General features: G+C 40.3%; 1 protein-coding gene across 6 annotated transcripts in view; it reads right to left on the bottom strand.

Annotated features, from left to right (window-relative positions):
* Window positions 1–280: 280 nt before the first annotated feature.
* Window positions 281–24,299, bottom strand: part of OGFOD3 (2-oxoglutarate and iron dependent oxygenase domain containing 3) — a 91,666-nt gene continuing 67,647 nt past the window's right edge. For 4 of the 6 annotated variants that reach the window (XM_030534043.1, XM_030534046.1, XM_030534044.1 and 1 more), the window contains one exon: window positions 3,149–4,238. In XM_030534043.1, the coding sequence (XP_030389903.1) occupies window positions 4,102–4,238 (137 nt within the window). In that variant the 3' untranslated portion in view covers window positions 3,149–4,101. Of the gene's footprint in view, window positions 368–3,148; window positions 4,239–20,012; window positions 20,327–24,299 lie in introns of those variants that run through there. The other 2 variants (XR_003996585.1, XM_030534045.1) reach the window with 2 other exon arrangements.

Below are 24,299 nucleotides of genomic sequence, written 5' to 3'. Positions count from 1 at the left end.
CTGAACAGCTGTCAGTTAATAGGGAGCTGGTCGCACAAACAATCTTACAGTTCTGGGTATCTTGTTACAGGTTTAACACCAAGTAGAAAGACAGGGAAATTAGCTGTCTGCTCAACAGGAGAGTTTAGGAAATGGAAGATAAGGCACTTTATAAGTGTTCACAGATATTTGGCAGGAGCATATAGGCACTTACCTGGAGCTCCCATACCACTTCATGATGTGAATCAATTAGATGGATTTCCTCCCCGTTGTCATTATTTTCAGATAATTAGCTTCAGCAAGCACAGATGAGCCTGTCTTGGAATCAGGCTATGATAAGCAACAGTTGTCAGATGTATCTGTGGTTCATAGAGCAAATCACATCTCTCTGGATGAAAGCAGTAAATACACAAGATATTAAATGGTCATTTTGTTTAGAAAATGTAATGGCTATTATTTGCTCTAGAGCTTTCTAAAGACGTTTTGACAGCTAAGTATAAATAAATGCAATTTGGATGCACTCACAATTATATGTCTGACACCTGAGTGTTTGAATACCAGGCAAACCTTAGTAATGCCTCAGTTAGATCTTAATTTCCAGCAACCATATCCACTGCTATTCCCAGAGTCTGCGAGAGGAAAGAAAGAATGGGAATGCTGAGAGAAGTCTTCCCACCCACACTTTTAAAAAAATCACATAATTAGGTATTTAAGAATAACTGTGTTTGTGGGTGACTGCAAATATGGCACCATAACTTCAGTTCCAATGAAAAAGTCATTTTTATCTCCTGGAAAAAGGCAAAGTTATTGGGGAAAAAAACTAAGATAATGAAAACTATAAACAAAGAAGTGGAGACACAGTAAGCTACAGTATGTTAGTTTCCTTGACAGTATGTTTAAGTACTAATGCCACTACTGCCTGAAAAATCTGAGCTCCATGTGTAGTTAGTTCTACGACTCCTAGTAGCAAATATCACCGACTGGAGATGGAACACTAGATCGGGCAGGGCTCTGTGTTACTACAATGAATTATTTCCCTGATGTTTGGCTGGTAGGTCTCTCTGAGATGCTCAGGGTCTAACTGATCGCCTTATTTGGGGTCAGGAAAGAATTTTTCCCCAGGTCAGATTGGCAGAGACCCTGGAGTTTTTTGGCCTTCCTCTGCAGCACGGGGCACAAGTTGCTTGCTAGTTTGAACAGCAGCAAATTTTGGAATCTTTAACTCGTGATTTGAGGACGTCGGTAACTCAGCCAGAGGTTAGGGATCTATTACAGAAGTAGGGTGAGAGGTGAGGTTCTGTGGCCTGTCATATGCAGGAGGTCAGACTAGATGATCATGATGGTCCCTCCTGGCCTTACAGTCTATGGGTCTATAAACTGAAACCTTTCTCTGGTTATTCTTTTATTTTTTGTAGCTAGAGGCAGTAATCAGAATCTTCTAGCTTAGACTGCATTTCCAGTTCTAATTTCTTCTCTATGAATATTATTTTTAGTTAACAAAATGCAAGAGCTTCAGTATAAAAATCTTGATTGGTACTGGGACTCTAAAAGAGAGGTTGGAGTTACTGTGCCTCTTTCTTCTTTTTAAAATATATTGATTCTCTTTCAAACTATAGCACATAAGTAGACTAGTATTTGACAGACCTGATGATCATCTTGCTGAGAACATCAATGTTAATGTTGAAATCTCACTGTAAATGTAAATACATACACAACTTGTTCTTAGATATGTTTTAATGTCAATCACAATTCACAGTATGAAGAAGATGCAAAGGGTCCTGTAGGCAGTCTTTGAAGTATGAAAAACCTGAACAGGGAACCGCTTAAGATTCCTCCCCCACAACTGTATAACAAATATATGTTAATCTCTGGTGCATTAAAACAAGTGCTTTTTAGAAGATGGTTCTGAAAGATGTGCTATTTTCAAGACAATTCAGCCTGTGTGAGACACAGAAATAACCAATAAACACTTTAAAGTGGCAAATTGCAGTGAAGATTCTTTTGTAACTCACTAAAAAACCTGAAGAATTGAGTTTAAATGACAGGATAGCTTTAATAACAAAACTAACCCAAGGAATCTGCCGCTGTTCATCCTGTTCTTGCATATGTGTGCAATTAAAGCCTGATTTAAAGGCTCCTGAAGTCACTAGGAGCCTTTCCATGGACATCAACTGGTTTTCAATCAGGCCTTTAGACATGCTATCCAACTAACATTAATATTTTTATTTCTTTAGATCCAGCTACTATGACAAGTTTTGCTCTTTCACATGGAAAGAGTCTGTCTGGGTGTGCTGATAAATGAAAAAACTCATTGCAGACTTGCCTTGCAGGCATGTCAGCTGATAACTCTACTAATGGAACCAATGAGAAGAGCCACCTTTTATTACTGAGCTGCAGCTGAATCCTCCAATATTTAAATATTTCTAACGTCATAAGTGGATTAAAAAAGAAAAAAGGAGACAAAAGCATGTGAAATGCAGGCAGTCACACAGCAGTTTCCTGTAAGCAAATTACAACAGACTTTTACAGAAGTGAAGCAAATTCACACTATACTGTCAATAGAAGACTTGCATCAGAACTCACTATCTAAGGAAACTTCTTGTTTCTCCTACAATTAAATTATCAAAATGCTAATCTGCAAATCCCTTAATTACCACAATAAAGCAAAGTAATTGACAAGATTAGTCATTTGTTTTGCTACTAGTTCTATATTTATGGCACAACCCATGGTTTTCTGATGTCCTTGAAATACATTATTCCAGTAAACATACCATAGATGAACATCCATGGTTAAAGGCAAATCTTCACACTAGGCGAAAGCAAATTGTTCAGAAACTTCTGAACAACTTGATTTGTTATTTGAGCCAGAAAGTTAGGAGCTATTCCATGACTGCAGTTGAGTGTTGTGAAGCATGACAATGAAATCAGCGCGCCCTTCAACCAAATATCAAATGCCTGAAGTGCTTTATTGCCAATTAAAGCCAATAAAAATAGAGCTGAACAAAACTTTTAGACAAACATTTTCAGTGAAAAATGGAGCTTTGGGGTCTCAAAACATTTTGTGAATTTATTAATGTCACAGAATTGTCTTGGGTGGAATAGCCTAAAAAAAAATCTGAAGAAAAATATCAAAATGTTTTGTTTAGACTTCCAAAATGTTTAGATTTTTTTTTAATTTGAAACTATTTTTCATTTTGAAATTTCCTTTAATTATCTTTAAAGAATTAAACATTTAAAATGCTCAAACAAAACAATTCACATGAACAGCTGAGTGCAACTACCTTCACATTCACTAGGGAGATGCAGCTGAAAAAAAAGAACAACCCCAGGGCCAAGTACATCAAATGCTTCTTCCTGATCAGAGCCAAGACCAATACGACACATCCTGTTAGCACTTTAGCCATCCCTGTTGCACTACTAAGATAACTCTTTTGAAGCCCTAGGTTATTGACTCACCAAATAGACAATTTAGTTTCCTAATTTTATTTGATACTAAACACTCCTCACCTGCATTAAGTGAGGTAAGACCATGTCTTACCCATTCCTCGCCCCCTGTGTTTAGCTTTAAATATCTGTAGTAATTTAAAGAACAGTTCAAGTAAGTTCCAGCAGACAAAACCACGTGTGTTTGCAAATAATGCCCATGACTAAGAGAATCCGTTGCAAGAAGAACAAAGGCTGGCCAACATGTGGATAATGTCCTTCTTGTTCTATCTTAGGTGTTGGGACCAGATGGAAATGACAAGATTTAAAGGGCCAAATTCTGGTCTGTTACACACGCTAACAATGGCACAGGGCCTAGCAGAACTTGGTTCAATACGTTTTCTCTGCATTCCCCAAAGTGAAGTAACCTAAAATAAAAAAGGACTTCTTTTCTCAATTGGATAAATAAAAAAAAACCACCTTTTTTTTTAACAGAATGTTGAATTAAATATGGTCCTTAAGGCACTGTTTGCAACACTTATGGAGGAAGATGTGTGAAAATGATGTTACATTATATTAAATACAGGGTAGGGAAATTTTAATTGATTGGGAATTTACATAGGAAATTATCTCCATTTTCTCCCCTCACAGGGCTTCTCCTATCATTCCATTCGACCTCACATTCTCTCCCAGGACGGATTACGTTAAGACTGGATCCTCAATGCCGTGGTCGGGATTGCAAGTGAAGGAGATGGTAATGGCATAACGAGTGCCCCAGCGAACCTTTTCCACTCGATGAAGGTTCTCCGACCCAGAGGTGAAAAAGGAAACCCGACCTGTAAGAGACAAAAGTAGGAGATTGGTGACAGGGCCTATACCACACCATTGACTAGTGGCTCTCTGTGTGATGTTGCTATGTCTTGGCCCATCTGCTATTTCTTTAGGCTTAACTGCTCCTCTAGTTATCTGAAAACTCAGGACTTTATCACCAGGAAGACAAATGGTATTAACAACTGTGGGCTACACTGAGACAGTTTACTAAGCTGATTAATAGGTGCATCAATCTTTTTTGCTAAAACGAAGACGACACGGGGTTCAGCTGAGCCTTAGAGCTTGATAAAGAGTGGGTAGAGGCCAGGGAAAGTATGAAGCCACTTCTAATTTGCCCTGATAAAGATATAGCATTTGTGTACTGAACTGCCAGGAACGGGACTCAGGTTTGATTTTTCACACTGATCTCTAATTCTATGGACCAAAGGAGCAGAGAGTGCTGCAACGGTAGCAAAAAGTCCTCCAAAGAAGAAAGAAAAATTATTTACCCACTCAACTGAAAACGCTCTAGATAACTTAGGGACAGCATGGACTAACTTGCCCCAGAGTCGCATCCACTGACATGTCTCATGGGTGGGGTAGCCTCCGGACTATGTATAGGTTGCAGACGACATCACCCTTTTCTCCCCATAAAAATAGATCCAGAGTTTCACACATCACTATGAACCTGATTCAGTATGGCCCTTACACCAGGGTGCATGGGCAGGAAAGAGAAAGAGCATGAGCAACCTCCTTTGGAAAAGTGCTTGGGTGATCAGGACCAGACAGTATTACAGTGTCTGCATCTTTAGGGCAAATTGGGATTGTTCCACATGGTACCCTAAGGGAATAAATAGAGTGTGTGTGTCATGGCTCCATCCCTCAAGCACAGGCCAGCAGACTTCACCTGCCACACGTGGTGGGGATAAGTAAGTTGCACTCCACAAAATGGGGTAAGTAACTGCCTCCCTGAGGCAGCTTATCTCTCATTGCTCCACTAGGGCAAGTGGCTCTATATTTCCCACTATGGGCTGCACCTAATTGCAAGAACCTAGCTCTCATCTGTTGAGTGTTTTTACAAGGACTAAAGTCATATAACTATAAAAGACAGTGAAAAGCAGAAGTTTTTAGCTTGATTCTTTTTCTCACTGCTGATTATCCAAGTTCTCAAATGCTATCACTGGCTTGCAACAGGGGCTCTTAAAAAAGCCAGTAAATTACCAAAATTTCTCATTATCAAACATCACAAATCCATCTCACAAGGTAATTTCCCAACTTGGAAAACGCCAGAGTAGACTTTATAAACAGCTGTGAAAGGGCACAGGCCATTGTTCAGGTATTTGCAATCGCTTTGTGCACTGTCAGAACATTCATTTTTCAGCTAGATCAGAAAGTTCTATATCACAATGCAGTTCCAATTGCTCTTTCCTTAGAAAGAAAGCAATTCCATAAATGAATGGGTTTGGTGGTTGCTTCATGATGAGCAAATGGTTCTAGTCCTGTAAATAAGTGCTTTACCACCTATGACTTTTCCAGTAGGAGTGTTCCAGAGGGTTTCAGCATGTTTTTTAAAGTATCACAGACTTAGTATGGCGTTCATGCATTCCCAGAATACTAGACATTCTGGTACTTCCAGGAATGGCATGGGCTAACCCCACTGCTGTGACCTCGCACGTAGGATGCGTATGAGGTCATGCCACATAGAGCTCACCATTTTGAAGAGTGTGCTGGTCTGCCCACATGACCTCACACACTGAGGGGCAGAGAGGCACACTTTTCAAAGTGGCATGTATGTTTTTGTCTCAGTAAGGGTTAGAGGACAAACCACCCAAAAAGAGGACTATCCAGTTTAAAATCAGACGAATGACCTGCTTACACAGACTTAGAGTGCTATCAAAATAACCAGATAACATTTAAGGCAAAATGCTCAAAGTGAAGCATCAAGAAGAAGGGAACACTAACACTTGCACAATCTTTCACTGCTCCAAATTGCCAATGAACAACATAGGAATTTATTTATTTAACAGGAGTTAAGTAACTAAAGGCATGTCTACACTTACCAATAGATCGACACTGCTGCAATCGAGCGTAAGGGAAGTCGAAGGGAGATGTAGCCATCGCGGTAAGTAGATCTAACTACATCGACTTCAGTTACGTAATGTAACTGAAGTTGCGCAAGTTAGATCGATTTACCACGGTAGTGTAGACCAGCCCTAACTCAGGCTGAAACGGCACGTTGGACTATAGTACTTTTCTTTGCACAGCTGTCCTATCCGAATCCCATGTTTTCCTACTCAGGCAATTTTTCCACTGATCACAGTAGTCTGAGATTTGTTATAAGTTAATCTTGGGGAACTCCCATACTGAGAATCTGACTCCTGCATGCAATATATTTATCTATGAGATGCTCACCAATAAGCCACTGGAGTCATTTGGCTGCCTTACTATTTCACTACTGCAGTTTGCACCATACTGAGGTAAATTGTTCCAATTATGCAATCCGTACTCCAGAACTGGGCACAAACAGCTAATTATGGGGGAGAGAGAAGAAATGCTAACTAAAAAGGTCCAAAAGCTTTGTCACTGCTGATGTAGGAAGTGCATTTAGATGCTCTAAGTGGCATTCATTGGTCAGAACTCAATAAAATGACAAGTCCTGCAGCCTTGGTTGGCAAACTAATCCCTGCTGTTTGCTTTGTTGAGGCTGACAGCAAATCTTGCCCCTGTGGATTCAGTTGCTGTTCAAATGTACATAGGGAACCTGTTCTAAGAGCTAAACAAAAACATTTCAGCAAATAGCAATTTTGCTGAAAAATGCATTTCTTGGAGAACCAAACCTATTTGTGAATTTGGGTCAAATGTGAATAGTGTTAACAAAAAAAAAAATGAAGACAAAAATATTGGAAACCATAGAACATCAGGGTTGGAAGGGACCTCAGGAGGTCATGTAGTCCAACCCCCTGCTCAAAGCAGGGCCAATCCCCAGACAGATTTTTGCCCCAGATCCCTAAATGGCCCCCCTCAAGGACTGAACTCACAACCCTGGGTTTAGCAGGCCAATGCTCAAACCACTGAGCTATCCCCCCAATGTCAAAATCAACAATTTAAACATTGTTTCAAACTGACATTTCTGAAATGTTTCATTTGATCTCATCAATATTTTTTTTGTTTCAGCAAGAAACACTCCCCCCTCCCCCCAAAAAAATCAGTTTAGGCTTGAAAAAACAGAATTTGTTTCCAGATTTGCAATTTTGGCCACCAAACTGAAATCACTTATTTGGTTACCTCTGTTCCAAACCACTGAATAGCATCGCAGAATCATACGCTGCATTCTGCCCTGCCTGTGGCTGCATGTCAATGGTGGGTAAAGCTATATATAGCATATTAATTTACATGCACAGTTTGTAATGATCCTTGGTGTCCTGTTCTTCTGAATGAAAGGCACTACACATAATAGCAATGTATTACTATCCTTTGAGCATCAAAATGAACATGCTGGCATCTTCTCAAGGACTTAATTCAAAGCTTGTTTGCCCTGAGTGTATTTATTTATTTATCTAGTTTTCTCTTTATGCTCCGTCCATGTACCTGGTTCTCTAAATAACCCATTTGTGCTCACTAGCTTTGCCATTGTTCATTTAAACTGACTTTCAAGCATTTTTGTTCAAACTTTTATTAAAAAGATAATGAGCAAATCAAGGTAGTGATGTTTCAATTCATTTTTTAAGCCAGTTAACTAAAGTTGATTCTTTGAACTATCCAGGATGTGATTTTAATTTTCTTCTTTTACAACTGTAGCTGTTTAATTCCAGCTTTTATGTAAAATGACTTTTATTGCTACTGTGCATCAAATCCCTATTAAACACAGAAGGAAGAAGATACTTGTAGGTGCTGAGTGGCTGAAGAATTCACAATTCCTGCACTGGGGAAATGGAGTCTGTCCTTTTTCCTCACGTGGGAAGCAATTTTGGTGCAAATAAATTTCAGACACATCTAGAACAAATGGCTTTTACAGTAACACTAAATAGATACAGTGTAATTTATCAGGTGCATAAAGGGGTTTTTAGGATGTGGAAGAGGGAGTGGGGACGTTTGTGGGCAGAAAGGCTGCAGATAGCACAGGAAATGGCAGAAACAGAAACCTGGGTGTGGAGGGAGAAGGCAGCAAAGAGATGGAAAGGATAGTGGAGAGTAAAGGTGTGAAGGAAGGGCAGGTTATAGAAAGCATAGTGTAGAAGCAGCTGAAGGGCAGGGATGGAAGCTGCAGGCTGCGTGTGGAATCCCCAAGAAGCAGAGTAGCAGAAGGTGCAAGCAAGGGAACTGGCTCTTGGTGCTGTTCCGGCAACAAGAGAGCCATAGGGTTGGTTCTCCACCAGCTGAGAATCCTTAGGTGATGGACAGCTGGCACAGCCTCCCTCCTTCTCCTCTTGGCAGTAGGGGGCACAGCTGGAGCATCTATGCTCCATCCATCCCCAGTTGCCCTAATTCTTCTTAGAAGGCCCAGGGAGCTGCTCTAAATTTTGCCAAAAGCTAAGCTGGCCCCAGGCCTGGTGAAACACAAAAGTAATCATAGAAATGTAGGGCTGGAAGGGACCATGAGAAGTCATCAAGTCCAGCCCACAGCACTGTTGCAGGACCACATAAACCAAGACCAGCCCTGACACATTTTTGTCTAATCTGTTCTCATATACCTCTGATGATGGGGATTCCACAACCTCCCTTGGAAACCTGTTCCAGAGCCTTAGAGTTAGAAAGTTTTTTTTTTTTTTAATATCTAACCTAAATCTCCCTTGCTGCAGATTAGGACCATTACTTCTTGTCCTACCTTCAGTGGACATGAAAAATAATTGATCACGGTCCTCTGTATAAGAGCCCTTAACATATTGGAAGACTTATCAGGTCATCCCTTAATCTTCTTTTCCAAGACTAAACATGCCCAGTTTTTTCAGCATTTCCTCAGAGATCAGGTTAGCTAAACCTTTTATCATGTTTGTTGCTCTCCTCTGGACTCTTTCCAATTTGTCTATATGCTTCCTAAATTGTGGCGTGTCCAGCTGGGGCCTCACCTGGGCCAAGAAGAGCAGGACAATTACCTCTTGTGTCTCACATAGAACACTCCTGTTAATACACCCTAAAATCATATTAGCCTTTTTGACAGTTGCATCACATAGATGACTCATATTCAGCCTGTGGTCCACTATAACCCTCAGATCCTTTTCAGCAGTACTGCCACCTAGCCAATTATCTCCATTTTGTAGTTGTGCATTTGATTTTTCTTTCCTAAGTGAAGTACTTGAAACTTGTTTGTACTGAATTTTATTTTGCTGAATTCAGAACAATTCTCCAATTTGTCAAGGTCATTTTGAATTTTAAAATTTGTCCTCCAAAGTGCTTGCAACCTCTCACAGCTTGGTGTCATTTGCAATATGTCATAAGCATACCTTCTTTATGCAAGTCATTAAAGAAAATATTGAATAGTACTGGACCTAATACTGACCCCTATGGGACCCTTCTAGAGTCACCCTCCCTATTGGACAGCAAACCATCGATAACTACATTTTGAGTATTGTCTTTAAATGAGTTGTGCACCCACCTTATAGAAATTTCATCTAGAGCACATTTCCCTAGTTTGCTTATGAGAATGTCATGAAGAACTGTGCCAAACCGTACCAAAATCAAGGTATATTATGTATACTGATTCCCCACACCCACTAGGTCAGTAATCCTATCAATGAAGGATATTAAGTTGGTTTAGCATGATTTGTTTTTGACCTCAGCTTGATGCTTGAATCACAGCCACTGTACAGTTTGATACTGTATATAGTCTTATCCGCCATTTAAAGGATTCTTCTGTGAATCACAGAATTAAAGTGAGAAATGAACCTGGGAGCTTTCTAGCTAATACTACACTGTAGTAAAACTACAGACTAAAATCCATACCATTCCAGGAGTTCATAAGACAATTTGCAAACTCCCTAAAAGTTGTGTGTGATGAATGTCAGGACAGAAATTATACTATTAATGGGAATATTTTCATCTTGATGCATGGGAATTTATGTGTCCAGCTCTCATTAGCACTAGAGGTTTATTAAGAAAAAAATTCACTTTAAAACTACATCTCTACTCTGATATAATGCTGTCCTCAGGAGCCAAAAAAATCTTACCATGTTATAGGTGAAACCGCATTATATCGAACTTGCTTTGATCCACTGGAGTGCGCAGCCCTGCCCCCCCGGAGTGCTGCTTTACCGCATTATATCCAAATTCGTGTTATATCAGGTCGCATTATATCGGGGTAGAGCTGTACTAACTGCCTTCTAGTACTTCAAACTCATTCTTCTTTGAGTGATGGTCCCTATTGGATTTCACATGCACACCATGTAGGGTGACCAGATGTCCTGATGTTACAGGGACAGTTCCGATTTTTGGATGTTTTTCTTATATAGGCTCCTATTACCCCCTACCCTCTGTCCTGGTTTTTCACACTTGCTGTCTGGTCACCCTAACATCATGCACCCAGAGTCGGAGAATTTGGAAGTAGCGTCCAGTGGCCTACACCCCCACCACACTGCAGTAGTTCTTTATTCTTAACAGGCTAAAAATGCACAAAGGGACAGCAGTCTCCAGAGAATGCTTAATTCCACTCCCAGCAGATAAAACATTTGAGGAAGCAACTGTATCATCATTATCCAGAGAATCCTGGGAAAAGACATCAATGAAAATGAAGCACTACAGTAACAGAGAGACTTTGAGAAGTCAAACGGTTCATAGTTACTTTATCTATTAGACAGAACAAGGGCATAATGAGACATGCATGAAAGCAGAGAACTTATGGTCCTGCTTAGAACAGCGACCGAAGGCAAAAATGATGTATTGTGTGAAAACATCCTGCTTCTTTGGGAACAGCTGGAAGACCCACCTAGAGTTTGAATTTTCTTTGCAGCACCATGTGCTTGCAGTATGAGAGCTCACCCAGAACTGCTGCGAAAGTTGCATAACCAGAGAGATTTTCAGGTAGAACTACAATTTACTTCTCCGTGCACACATGCAGTACAGGCTTTAGACTTTCTTATTCAAACAAGAACCTTCTCTAAGCCATACTCTAGCTTTAATCCACAACATTCAGGAGCTGTTACAAGTTTCACTATTACAAGAAAACAGCTTAGAAAACAGCTTCCAAAAAAAAAAAGGGAGTGAAGTCAGACTTAGGCTCTTTGTACATTGTCAGGTTTGTCATTTGTCCTAGATACAAATCAACTTTTGGTCCAAGATGTTACACCAGCAATTCACAAGCTGTGAACCACAATCCACAGAGAGCTGGCTGGTCCCATGCTCTTGGCTCTGTTTCCAGCTGCTAGATTTTGTTAAAGGAAGTTACAAATATATAACAGAAGATAATATATATAGTTAACATTACTTTCTCACATAGCCAACTGCTATAGTTGCCACATGGATGCTGTGATTAGGAGGGGATACGTTCACAATATAACCTCTCTATTTAGAAGTCGTGCAGACTGTGAAAAACCCTGGGGCTGCTAGACTATTTTGAGCTTCCATGCAGAAACACAAACGAGTGATGTGTTACACATGGAAAAGGGTAGGAGAGCTAAGAATAGCCATTCAATCCATATGAAACTTGCTTATTATATATCCTAGCATTTCCCTGCCAAGAGTGACTTTTGTCTTACAACTTTACACTGACCTCCTGAGTTTCTGTTATTATTTCCTTTGTACTTTTCTTTCATTCTCTGAGTTGTGAACTGCCTTTGATGGATGTTTCCCCTCCCTCCATCTTAACAGATTTCTTTTCAAGCACATTTTTCTGCTTCATTAAAGAAGACTTGATGGTTATTTCTCAGCACATAAATGTCAATTTGATTTATAAGCACTTGCTGTTAAAATGGCAACACGGGGTCCTCAATACAATCCAGGACCAGGAGGTTTAAAAATAAAATAAGATGTATTATCTTAAAATAAAAAAGGAAAATTATGTTATCCCCGTGAGCCTTAAAGAACGAGGAGACATTTTTCCTTCAACCACTTTTTCTGAGTTTTCAGGGAGAAACTGGTCTTTGCTTGGGGCCAAGGGAGGCTGCAGCCTGGGATACACGCTTCCCTGAATCCAGAATTTGACACCCAGGCATATAGTCCTACAAGAACGGTCAGTTCTGATGTTGCAGAATAAGGAGTTGCAGTGTGAGGATGCTGCAAAGTACCCACCAGACCCCACCCCCCGCCCTCCCCCCAAAAAAATGGCCAGCAGAGGTCTTGCATCTGCAAAAAGGAGACTGTTTCCCATGGATTCCCCAGCAAGCTGAACTGACCACCAGGACAGCAGCAAAAATACAAAGGTAGCATGAATCATCCTTTTTCTTATCAGAAGAGCTAACCTGCTGTCTGAAGAATAAAATTTCATCCAGAACATCCACAATTCAGTCATTAGTATTTTCCCTGTCACTGCAACACCTGGAAAACTCGGTACTTGCTTACTTTTAGGATTCTTTAATATACAATTCATACCCAGTGGCCTGACCCTGCAAAAGAATTTCTAGACTCAAGGTATAATAGAAAACCAGGGCCACTCTCTTCATCTTCTACTTCTCCCCTCCTTTGTACAGCTCTGTCCCTCCCTGTAGTGCTCAAATTGCAGAGATCAGCGTGGCAACATGGCACTCTTAGTACTTGGACAGACAGAGTTCCTCGCTACAAACAAAAGGCACTTTCACATTTTAAATGCACTTAAAACAACAATTTCCTCATAGGGATTCCAGGGCCCTAAACCTTCCCTCCATTGTCCCAAATGCTGCCTGTTTTTCACCCACAACTCCCACTTCAAAATCCTCTGTGCCAGTTCCCACTGAACTCCAATGTTTCCTGGAAGGCATGGCACCCTACCCACTTCCCCAACTACCAGTCAGTGTACATACACAGGGAGAACTTAACCGTCCCCTCTGGATACTCTGTGAGGGGATGAAAAGATCCCTCTCCCCTTGTTCTCTCCTTTCCTCCCCATGGACCATATGCAGCACTGATTAGGAGGGTGTGTGGGGTGTAGTCTTGTGACCCAATAAGAGCCTTCTGAATGACCATCCAGCCAACAGGTTGAGAATCAATGTTCTAAAGGAACATGGGTCCAGGGAACAAGCCTCATCTGCGGTCCTTCCTGAGAGACCTACAATGACTGTGATGGTGTCAGCAATAATCAGTCTTCCCATGGGTTTCTAAAACCCAGAAATGTTGTGATAAATGAAGTGGGGGGGGGAGAGCTCCCTTTTATGGACACCCAGCTAGGCAGTAGCTATAAAATCCCTCTTAGTAACTCTTCTCTAATTATCAGAGTGGTAGCCGTGTTAGTCTGGATCTGTAAAAGCAGCAAAGAATCCTGTGGCACCTTATAGACTAGACTAACAGATTTTTTGGAGCATGAGCTTTCGTGGGTGAATACCCACTTCACTGGATGCATTTAGTGGAAATTTCCAGGGACAATACCTCTCCCTGGAAATTTCCGCTACCTGCATCCGACGAAGTGGGTATTCACCCATGAAAGCTCATGCTCCAAAACGTCTATAAGGTACCACAGGATTCTTTTCTTCTCTAATTGCTCTACCTGTAAAAGGTTAAAAAGTCTCACTGCAATGTATAGACAAAAGGAGTGGGCATCTGGCCAAAAGAGCCAATGGGAAGGCTAAAACTTTTTAAAATTGAAACAAGACTCCCCATTGGTCTGTCTGTCTGTTGTTCTGGTGGAGAGGCAAACAGGGAGCAGTTATGCTGTGAGAAGCTTGGATCAGGTATGAAAAATTGTTAGTATCATACCTAGAAACTACTCATCTAAAACCCCAGATATATAAGTAGATCAGGAAATGTCTAGGAAGATGCAATTAGGTTTATCCCTTTTATTTCTTTATAGCTCGTGGATTCCCCTGTGCTAACCCCAGTTGCTTTTGTTTTGCTTGTTACCGTTAAGCTGGACCTCAAGAGAGCTATTCTTGATGCTTAATCCTTGTAGTTTTTGTTTTTTTTTCAAATCTAGCAAAAGCCTACGTTCCCAGAGGTATTTTCTTCTTTTTTTTTATTAATAAAATTTACCTTTTTTAAGAACAGAATTGGATGTGTGTGTCTTAAGAGGTTTCTGCACATGTTTAATTAGCTGGTGCAACAGCTGATTTCCCTTTTTTTCCCCCCTTTTCTTTCTCAGCTCTTCCCCGGAAGGGGGGAGGGGTGAAAGGGCTTGAGGGTACCCCACAGGAAGGAATTCCCAAGTGCATTTTCCTGGGCTCTCAAAGGAGTTCTGCACTTAGGTGGTGGCAGCATCTACCACTCCAAGGTCAGAGAAAAGCTGTAACCTTAGGAGTTCAATACAAGCCTGGAATGGCAAGTATTAATATTTAGAGTCTTTGTGGGCCCCACCTTCTGCACTCAAAGTGTCAGAGTTGGGAATCAACTTTGACAAATGTGCAGAGGTCTGAAACTTGGCACAACAAAACTTCAACTAAGCAGTGTATTTTTTTCCTTCCAAAAAAATGTATTTAAAATAAGGCTGAAACCCCCTCCCTTGGGGTTCAGAAAATAAACCACAAGCTCTGTTCCAGGGGGTGGAGGGCAGACAGAGTCAACACCCCAATCTCCTTGACAGTATGAAGGAGCCTTGTGGGTGCTTCTCACTGTTTGTCTCTGTGTACCCCAGTGACACCTGCTCTCCTGAAACAAAACTGCTGTAAACAGAAAACTGAAACTGTGGGGGGGGGGAAACTGTCACAATAAAACCCCATCCTTTCCACATAAGCCACTTGTCTATGGTGAGAAACTGCCAACAAGATCAATCCCAAATATCTATAAAAGCTGTGCTTTGTCATGACAGGCACCAAGCTCCTTAAATGCTATCAGGCTGAGGGAAGCTTGTGTTGTTAAGTAAAACAGAAAAATAATGGGGGCCGGGGGAGAGGAGATAAGAGCTTTATCATTTAGAAAAAATTCCTTCCCCCGCTTTCTTTCCTGTTCTTAAGGAGCCGATTCTTTCTCTGATTCACAGGAGTCTCGTTTAAGAGCCAGAGCATCAGACACAAGATTCAGTGCTATGAATTCCATTCGATCTTAATTCTGATCAAGAAACCACTGGAATTCCAGTCAGTGACACTGAACAGACTACAAAAGTGAACAAGACTCCAGTACATACAGTAGTAGCTGCTATGTTAGAACAATCACTCAAACTGCATTGGGAGTGGAAACAATGGACAAATAGTGGTACACGCTGCAAGCTTTTGCAAAACACCACATTTGTTTTCCCAGTTTTTACTGCGCTGGCAACAGTTGCCCCTTGCTGAAGATGAAACTGAAAGAGAATTAGTTTTAATCTCTTTGGCCATATTCAGAAGAGGTAACCACTGCTAGAAGACGCTGATGGATAGGTAAGTATTGCACCTGCAAATACAAATCATGTAAGAATCATTTTCATTTCTATCTGGTTCATCCTCAGATGAAGAACCATTTTCAGTATTAACATTACTACCTTGACCTCAATTTGAGAGGCAGTGTAATCTAGTGGACTGAGAAAAGGGAACATTCGAATGCCAGTCCCAGCTATGCCACTGATCTGCTGCGTAAGCCTGAACAAAGCACTTAATCTGTGTATATTTCCCCATCTGTAAAATGAGGATACTACTTACTGACACCTCCTAAGAGGGCAGCTGAGAGAATTAATTCATAAATATTGGTACAGTACTTTGAAGATATAAATCAGCAATATACATATTTACATCCTTCTCTTCCTCTTATTTGGACTGGAAAAATAAATAAAGCAACAAAGTTATAGTATAAATAGTAGAAAATACAAAAACAAAAGGCTCTGGGAGCATAATAAATATATTATTGAAACAATGCAATGCTCCATCATGAAACAGAACTACGTTGCCTGGGTAATGTCTCTAATATTAGCATGTGGAAGGGCAGCATGAGGGCTGGTCCACACTGGGGGGGGAAATCGATCTTAGATACGCAACTTCAGCTACGTGAATAACGTAGCTGAAGTCGAATATCTAAGATCGGATTACTCACCCGTCCAGACGGCGCGGGATCGATGTTCGCGGCTCTCCGTGTCGATTCCGGAACTCCGTTGGGGTTGATGGAGTTCCGGAATCGATATAAGCGCACTCGGGGATCGATATATCGTGTCTAGATTAGACGCGATATATCGATCCCCGAGCAATCGATTTTAACCCGCCGATATTGCGGGTAGTCTGGACATACCCTGAGTCCTTTAACTCAGTAGCTAAAGGTCATTACACCCTAAAGTGCAGGCAATAACAAGCTTCTATAGTTTGCCTGTAAAAACCTATCTGAGCCAGCACTGTCCTCTAGGTCTCCCACTGCATTTTGTAAACACTCTCCACTTTAACTGTAAGCTCCTGGCGGCAATGACAGCACCAGGATGGACTGCAGACTTTAGGTTAAGCTGTCGCAGCCTTTTCTGAACCACACAGGAAAGTAAAGGGAATAAATGATACCCCACTTGCTACCCTGCTTGGCTTTTTTCAGATTGTGACTAGCCGTGAGGAATAACAGGGGTTATTCACTCAACACTCCACCCTGCAAGCAAATGGGTGGGAAAGGGGGTAGAGAGGAACAGGGGAGTTGGTAGGAGCTCTGTTCTGTCCCCTCTACTCACTAGCTAGAGTAGCTGAGTGGGCACACAGGGGAGACTTAAGCTGCTCCACAGGAGGATGAAGTAACTAACTTCTCTTCCAAAGCAAGGGGAAGCAGGAACTGTTTCTTAAGGGTTCCAGACCAAATCAGGCATTTTCCCCCCTGTGAACTGACAGGTTTGACTGTCTCAAATTTACCAGCCTAAAGCTGTTACTCAGGAAAGGAAGACAAATTATGTCTCAGATGCTGAGTAATACTAAGAGAGAAGTCTGAGAAATGGAACAAATTATTTGGTTATTATCCTTGTCATCAATTTAAGATTAATTGCAAATTCATTCTCATATAAAATGTCAAGAAACATTGTATCCTGAGGGAAACAATTGGATCAAAATATTTGCTGAAACCAAGGAAACTTTTATTAAATACGTAAATATAACATGAAATAGAGATTGTTTTATGAGAGTACCTTGGAACTCCAGTATCCACAAGGGCCTTGACTGCGATGAATGGTGGAAGTCATACTTCTCAAGTCCATATTTTCAGGCTGTCTGCAAACTCAGGCAACCTCTATTGCTGTACCAGACTATGCTTTCTTTATATTTTCAAGGTTGCTTTCGCAGTCATAAGGACTGGAAACTTATTTTTTTAAATGACTGCTGAGATTCTCTGGCAATGGATCAATTGCAGGGCTGCAGAATCATAGAACATGTGTGGTTCTATGTACAGGCAATATGGCACAGAGCCCAAACTCTGTAGATGCAGTACTGGACCCTACAGATGTGCCAGTCAGACTCCGTACAACTGCTTTTCCGGAATTTCTTTGACACTTTGACTTGAAAGCAAGAGCTTCTGAGGTGTCTTCTCATAGCAATGTAGCATTCTACAACCAGCTGCAGAGCTGGTGGTGTGCACTCCCTATGGACTTCCCAGCTCTCATTTCTTACTTTATACTGCTAATCTGAATTCAGCTCAGGCATGGACCAAGTTTAACAGCTGTCTCTGGATGCTAGAACAGACTTGTAGGTGTTCTGCTAATTTGCAGGCTAAGGTGCAGGAGAAGAGGCAGCAAGGGCACTGGCAGAGAGCTGGAGGTAACCACTATCCTTACTTACAGCAAAGACTTAGTGAAGTCAGTGGTGTTACACAGTGATCAGGCCAAAGCACAATTTGGTCCGTAGGGTCAAATGCTCGTTTATACAATGAATGAAAAGGAGTTTGATGGTGCATAGTGAATATTTGTCTTTGGGTCAAATTATGTGGTGGCTTTTGTGACAATTTGGTACATTGGCAGTGTGCCTAAGAAAGGCTCAGACTAGCAGGCATGCTACAGGACAAAACTGAGGTTCTTTGGTTAAGTTTGCATAGAAGGGAAACTTGAGCAGCATTTTGCATCCAGCAACATCCCGGGCCACTGACTCTTCATTTTTATTAATATGAAAGCCACACAATTAAAACACACATCCTCCGTATTATAGAAATAGGAAACATGAATTCCTTTTGTAGAATCATAGCTGGCTCTGCTTTTTGGAACATAATATAATGGCAAACATGAACAAAGAAACAGGATACAAACTAATAAACATCTGGCATCACTAGGTTAATTCTCATGGTACATGGTACCCTAAATCCTGATTAGCCTCACATAATAAAAACAAAGCAACAAGTTGCTTCACCAGTGTAAGAAAATGCTATGCTGCTCACCTATGCAAATCTGATTTCTCACAGAAAGACTGACGCAAGGATAGAATCTAAATTCATCAGTCACTTTGAGCTTGAGGTGTTTTGGAAAATGTTGCCTAATCTTGGTCTTGCTAACATCAGAGTTGCACACACTAAAGGGACTGACTGCAGCTTAGTAACTGAAAAAACAGAAGCAGGCAATTCCTCCTGGCTAGATGCCCAATGTTAATGCCTCATCATCAGAGCTACTGTGGCAGGGACATCTCTTACTCTTTTCCCCCTCAGAGATAGCTGAAAAATCTGTCACACGCTGGAGAAATTAATGCCCAGAGAAGACTAAAATTACCATAGATACTGAATAATTATTAGTTAAAATTATTGCTCTGAATTCATTTTCTAGACCCAGAAATTACTAGATCTTTATGAGTAAAATCGGTGATTGGCCTGCTGAACTCTTTCACAGCTGGCCTGTAATTCTCTAAATTATTATTACTACTTTCATGCATACGTTTTTACTTTAAATGCACAAGCATTTCCAACTTATTTAAATTATAGTTTTTAAGTACAGAAGTAATTAAGCTGTCCATTTATCACTAAGCATATACATGTTTTTTTAGATTCAACAGACTCCCTCCCTGTCTGTTTTTTTCTACCACTGCAGTTGGCTGCTCAAAATATCAGCAGTTCATACTTCACATTTTAATTCCCAAAGGAAGGCTGACAGTTTAACGGGTCACCTAGAAATGAAAACTGCCTTCTCTGCATCTCATCAAGACCACTTCACTCTACTATAGGGTGACCAGATGTCCTGATTTTATAGGGACAGTCATGATTTTTGGGTCTTTTTTGTATATAGGCTCCTATTACCCCCCACCCTCTGTCCCAATTTTTCACATTTGCTGTCTAGTCACCCTACTCTACAACCTCTCCCCTGATCCCTTCTTCTCATCTGCATCCTGGTGCCCCAACTCCAGGGCTGTCCCCCCTGCTGTCTCTCTCCCAATCTACCCCTCGTTGCCATACTTCTTACCATACCCCTGCTGCTGTGTATCATCAACCCCTTATGCGGGCCACTTCCTCTCTCCCTCTTTTTGGAGATGCCTTCGGGGGTGCCCTGAGTTTCTGTGGAAAGATGCACTTAGAGCTGGCTCCTTGCAGCAATCTTTCATGTGCCTATCATTTGCTCCCCACATCAGGCTGCAGAATTTATAAAGAAAAGGGTGTTTGGGATCATGGTGAGCTGTGTGGTACAGACTACGGGTGTTAGAAATGGGGCCTTGCCTATGTAACTTTTTAAAAATCCATTAATTGTTCCATCTTTATGGAAGAGAGTTCTGGCTTCAACGCAGTGTTGAGTTCAAATGGATGAATTTCAAACTGTTTTTATTACTGGACAACAAACAGTAATATAGCAAATCAAAAATAAAGTTTTATTGACTTGGACATGCCATTGGAGGCATGCAAAAGTGATATGCAACTGTTGCATGCACACGAACAACAAAACAAATTCAATTCTTAACACACTTAGTTCATTTTGCAAGAGAACACCAGAGTTTGCAATAAGAGCTGAGTTAATGCATTATGATGCCTTACTTCTCAAATGCTAGCATACACATGATGCAGATTAACTCAGCTTGAACCAGTTCAAAATTCCTGTGTAAACAAACCCTAAGTCTTTGATGTGAACAGATAAAATGACTAACATAGAAGATCTTTAGTGGGAGCTCTTATTTTAATGAACCATCAAGCTTGCATTCTGCTCCTGATCACAGCAGTGTAAACTCTCCAGATGCTGAAAAGAAATAAGTGATTACTAAGAATAATGCTCTGAAACAAGAACCTGATTAAAAAGAATGAGGTTTATGATTAAACCTTAATTACTGACAGCAGAGGTGATGTCAGGAAGAGTGCAAGAGTGTCAAAGATCAGAAAGCACTTTAAATACCGAAAGAATCTGCTCAGTTACTTTACTGAAGCTAGGGATGTATGTGTATATGATGACATCCTTCCTCCTACTTCTCAGGATAGAATTTCATCTAGGTGTCATCCCTCCAATCAAGCTGGTTTCATTTAAGAGAATCTGTGATACCTTAATTACCCCGAGATGCTTTCCTCATTTCTGTTATACATTTTCTTCTTCAGACAATGATGAAATGCTAGTCTCCAGGCAGACACCACAGGAGTCATCAAGGAAGTTTAACCGGACATCCATTATCAGCAGACACAACTGTACCTCCATTAATTAATATGTGTAACTCTAGGAAACTAATTTATATGCCTGATTGTAATGGATTATAAAAATATTAACCATTTAATCTCTAAGAGAAATGTTTATTCTTCCACTCTCCCTTCAGCAGGTCCACTGGTAGGATCACTGTTAATGGCCTGAAAAATGACTTTGCAACATAGTTCAAAAGAGCAGCATGCCAGTTTGCAGCTCTCAGCTGGAGCTTCCAGGCATCCATCACATTATGGGTCTAATTAAAAGACTAGCTCATTTAATGACACCACTATCCCAGCATTAAGGATTACTACAGTAAGAAACTAAGGTCTAGAAGAATGTTCTCCTTCTTAAGAAAAACACCAAAAAGAGAAAGGAAAAAGAAAATCCTCAGAGCTCTACAATGGAAAAAAGAAAAAAACAGTTGCTGTACAAATTTGCTTCAATGGATTTCTTTCATGATCCTGCTACATGTTACTTCTTCATACTTTTTTCTACAATTTTTATGCAATCATCTCACCAGTCATCTTTGTAGTGACTTACTGTTTTGTGAGCAGTGCCATCTCACCTATATGCCAGGTCTATGCATTGCAGTGCTGGTCAGCTGGGAATTACTGTAGCAGCTAATGTCCCCATGCATTTACTATGATACCGGACTTCGATAGCTGCCATGTAACTCATGGGGTTCGTAGCTTTCACTGTTGGTGATCTACCACCAGACTGAGATGACCTAGGCCTACCGCAAGAAGCTGACTAAAATTAATCCCCTTGCATTCCAAACTACAAGGCATCTTCCAACTTCATATATACAATGTAAAGAAACATCAAAGCAACTACAAATTTGAGATTAAATGTCAAATTAAAAAATGGGTTCCTATGGCATCATTAACTTCACCATACTGTACATATGTAATATAATACTCTGAATTACTAAATTTATGCTTTAAGTATAATTATCGTGGCTGCCTTACTGTTGCTATGGGAACTTCAAATCTGAAAATTCTTGGCTTGTGTGCGTTTATATTTTCCATCGTAGCATTCCATTCTTGCAGTCTTTAGCAGTGCATTTCCTTGAGTTGGTTTTTTAATAAGTTAACAAAAAATACACCCAATAATGCACAGCTAAGATCTCACTTTGAAAAACTATAATACACTTCTGTGAATATGTCACTGGACAGTCAAATGATGTCTAACCACTGTAATAAAGACAGCCACATTTATTTCAAGTTGTGTACTTACATATTCAAAATCACAGAGCGATCCAGAAGGCCATTCTTGGGCCCCAATTCAGAAAAGCACTTCAGCACGTGCCTAAACTCATGCATGTGCTGAAGTGCTTTCCTGAGCAGGAAAGACTGACAAATCAAGGCCTTGAAGCATCAGTTATTTCAATATGAATAATGAATGTTGTGCCCTTAAGCTATACAGGATTTCTAAATAACTCAAACGTTCTCAGACTTATAAAACCCTACTTTTTCCAAAGAGGGCTCCGCATTGCACAGGTCAAATTTGACAGTCCAAAATGAATCTGGTTTCTGAGTTATCCAATCACAAAAAATGCATCTGGATATTTTTAAAGCATGAAATATTTGTTCCACAATCTAAACGCAAAAGTTTTCTTCCTCACATTCCGCCACCCATTTAAAAAACAAAATCAATTGTGAGTTGAGAACAAGCACAGCACAGTTCAGGTTAAAGGAAATGTTGTTTCTAAGCAGATAAAAGCAAAAGTTTAGAATGGAGGGTCTATTTCTATCATTACTATAGCATGACAGGATCACAGGACATGAACACAATCATGTCTCAAAATGTCAGTCCTTGTCCCTGTCTGCAGTACTGCCAAACCCAAGATTCAAAAATCATGAGATTTTTCAAAAATATTCATTTGGGGATATTTTTCATTTGTTTTCTGACTTTTGAGAATTTAGGGTTCATGTTTTCAAGCTTTTCTTCACAGCCACGAAGGCTAGACACTTACTTTAAAAAATAAAAGTTAAACTCTGATACACTCATGTCATCTACATGACTCTAGGAGCTGCGAGTTCAAGAAAAAACATCAAATATTGCAAGAAATCAGAATCACTGTTTGTCCCAGTGTTCGACAGGCACATTATGGTTGGTCTTCCTGAATTTTGTGTTTAATCACCATAACAGCTCCACTGAAGTTATTTTTGCATTTCCCTTATTTCCCAGCACGGAATCACAGAATGGAAATTGTTCCAACTTTGTCATGATAAAGAAGATCTCTCCCACCCCAAACCCATTCCTCAAAAGTTGCAAGTTTTTCGTTTGCCTGGACTCCACAGTGGCAAGATAAAGAGAGAACTGAAGTCTTGCTGATTGAATTAATGGATCTGGCATTTTCTAGACATATAATATACGCCCCCTCAAAAAACAATATGTGGTAGGATACTAACCTTTTAAGAGCAGGGCATGCTGAGAACCCTCTGCAGAATATAAAATTGGTAAGTTACAAGGAGGAAGAAGTCTGGATCAGGCTATCATGGAAAAAAGGCATTCAGGCAATGCAGTAAGGGAGTAGTAAAAGAACCCTGTTTGGAAGTATGGAATGCATCTGATTTTTTTAAATTATTTTTCTGTCATTGCTAATTAACTGAGATTTAGCCTTCTATCCCTTCAGTCTTTGCAAATTTATCATTTTTAAAACACACAAAAATAATTGCAGGCTTTTTAGATTTGGCCAACATAGCTTGGACCTAATCTTAGTTGCTTTTGCTATTGCCTTTGGCTAATTAGTTTTCATACTTTAAAGTACTCTTGGTTTTAATACCCAGACCCCTCGAATTAACAGAAGCAAACTCATGAGGAGAGAGAGGGGCGAGAGTTCTGGCAACTCCGAGAAATAACAAGGACACCTTTTTGCCAATAATTTGCACTGCCTGTCTGTGCTATTAGTTTTCATTTGCTTCAGGATCTTCAAGGTCCGTACCTCTGATACACTGATTTTTTCCCCCTTAATGTTTGAAGAAAATAAAGCTTTTCTTTTAAACGTGTAAAGTATCAAATATATAGAACTTGAACTTAGAAGGAACTTGAATTCACCACATCTATTCCAGTTACTTTCATATTAATCAAAGTTTGATGATCTCCCAGAAGTATCCCAGACTAAAGCAGTGGCCCTGCTATATTCCACCATTCTATGACCATAATATCTGACACAGAAGCAAACCTTAAAGAGAACTGTGCAGCATAATGCAAGCTCTTCCTTTACTGTTGCGAAGAAAACCTTCCAAATGTGAATTGAGGATAAATCAGAGCAAGTGCAAATTGTCCCAAACTTTTTTAGTGGACAGTTAATTCTGAAAAATAATGATGCTTCCAATGCCAACACTTAACTATTTCACTGATGACCATTTTAGCAAATACATCCAGCTAATGTGATTATCCATAAGGGCGGGTAGGAGAGCAAGATATAGTAGAGCAGGAGTTCAAGCCCCCACAAGAAATCTATAGCTTCTCCTTTGACATGTCTATACTGCAGTTGTGTGCTGTCCGCACACTGAAAATTTAGTAGCAGTGTAAA

The sequence above is a fragment of the Gopherus evgoodei genome, chromosome 15, assembly GCF_007399415.2.
Source record: "Gopherus evgoodei ecotype Sinaloan lineage chromosome 15, rGopEvg1_v1.p, whole genome shotgun sequence".
NCBI classification, from domain to species: Eukaryota; Metazoa; Chordata; order Testudines; family Testudinidae; genus Gopherus; species Gopherus evgoodei.
The sequence above is the reverse complement of the archived record's forward strand: the minus strand, read 5'-3'. Positions and strand labels throughout refer to the sequence as shown.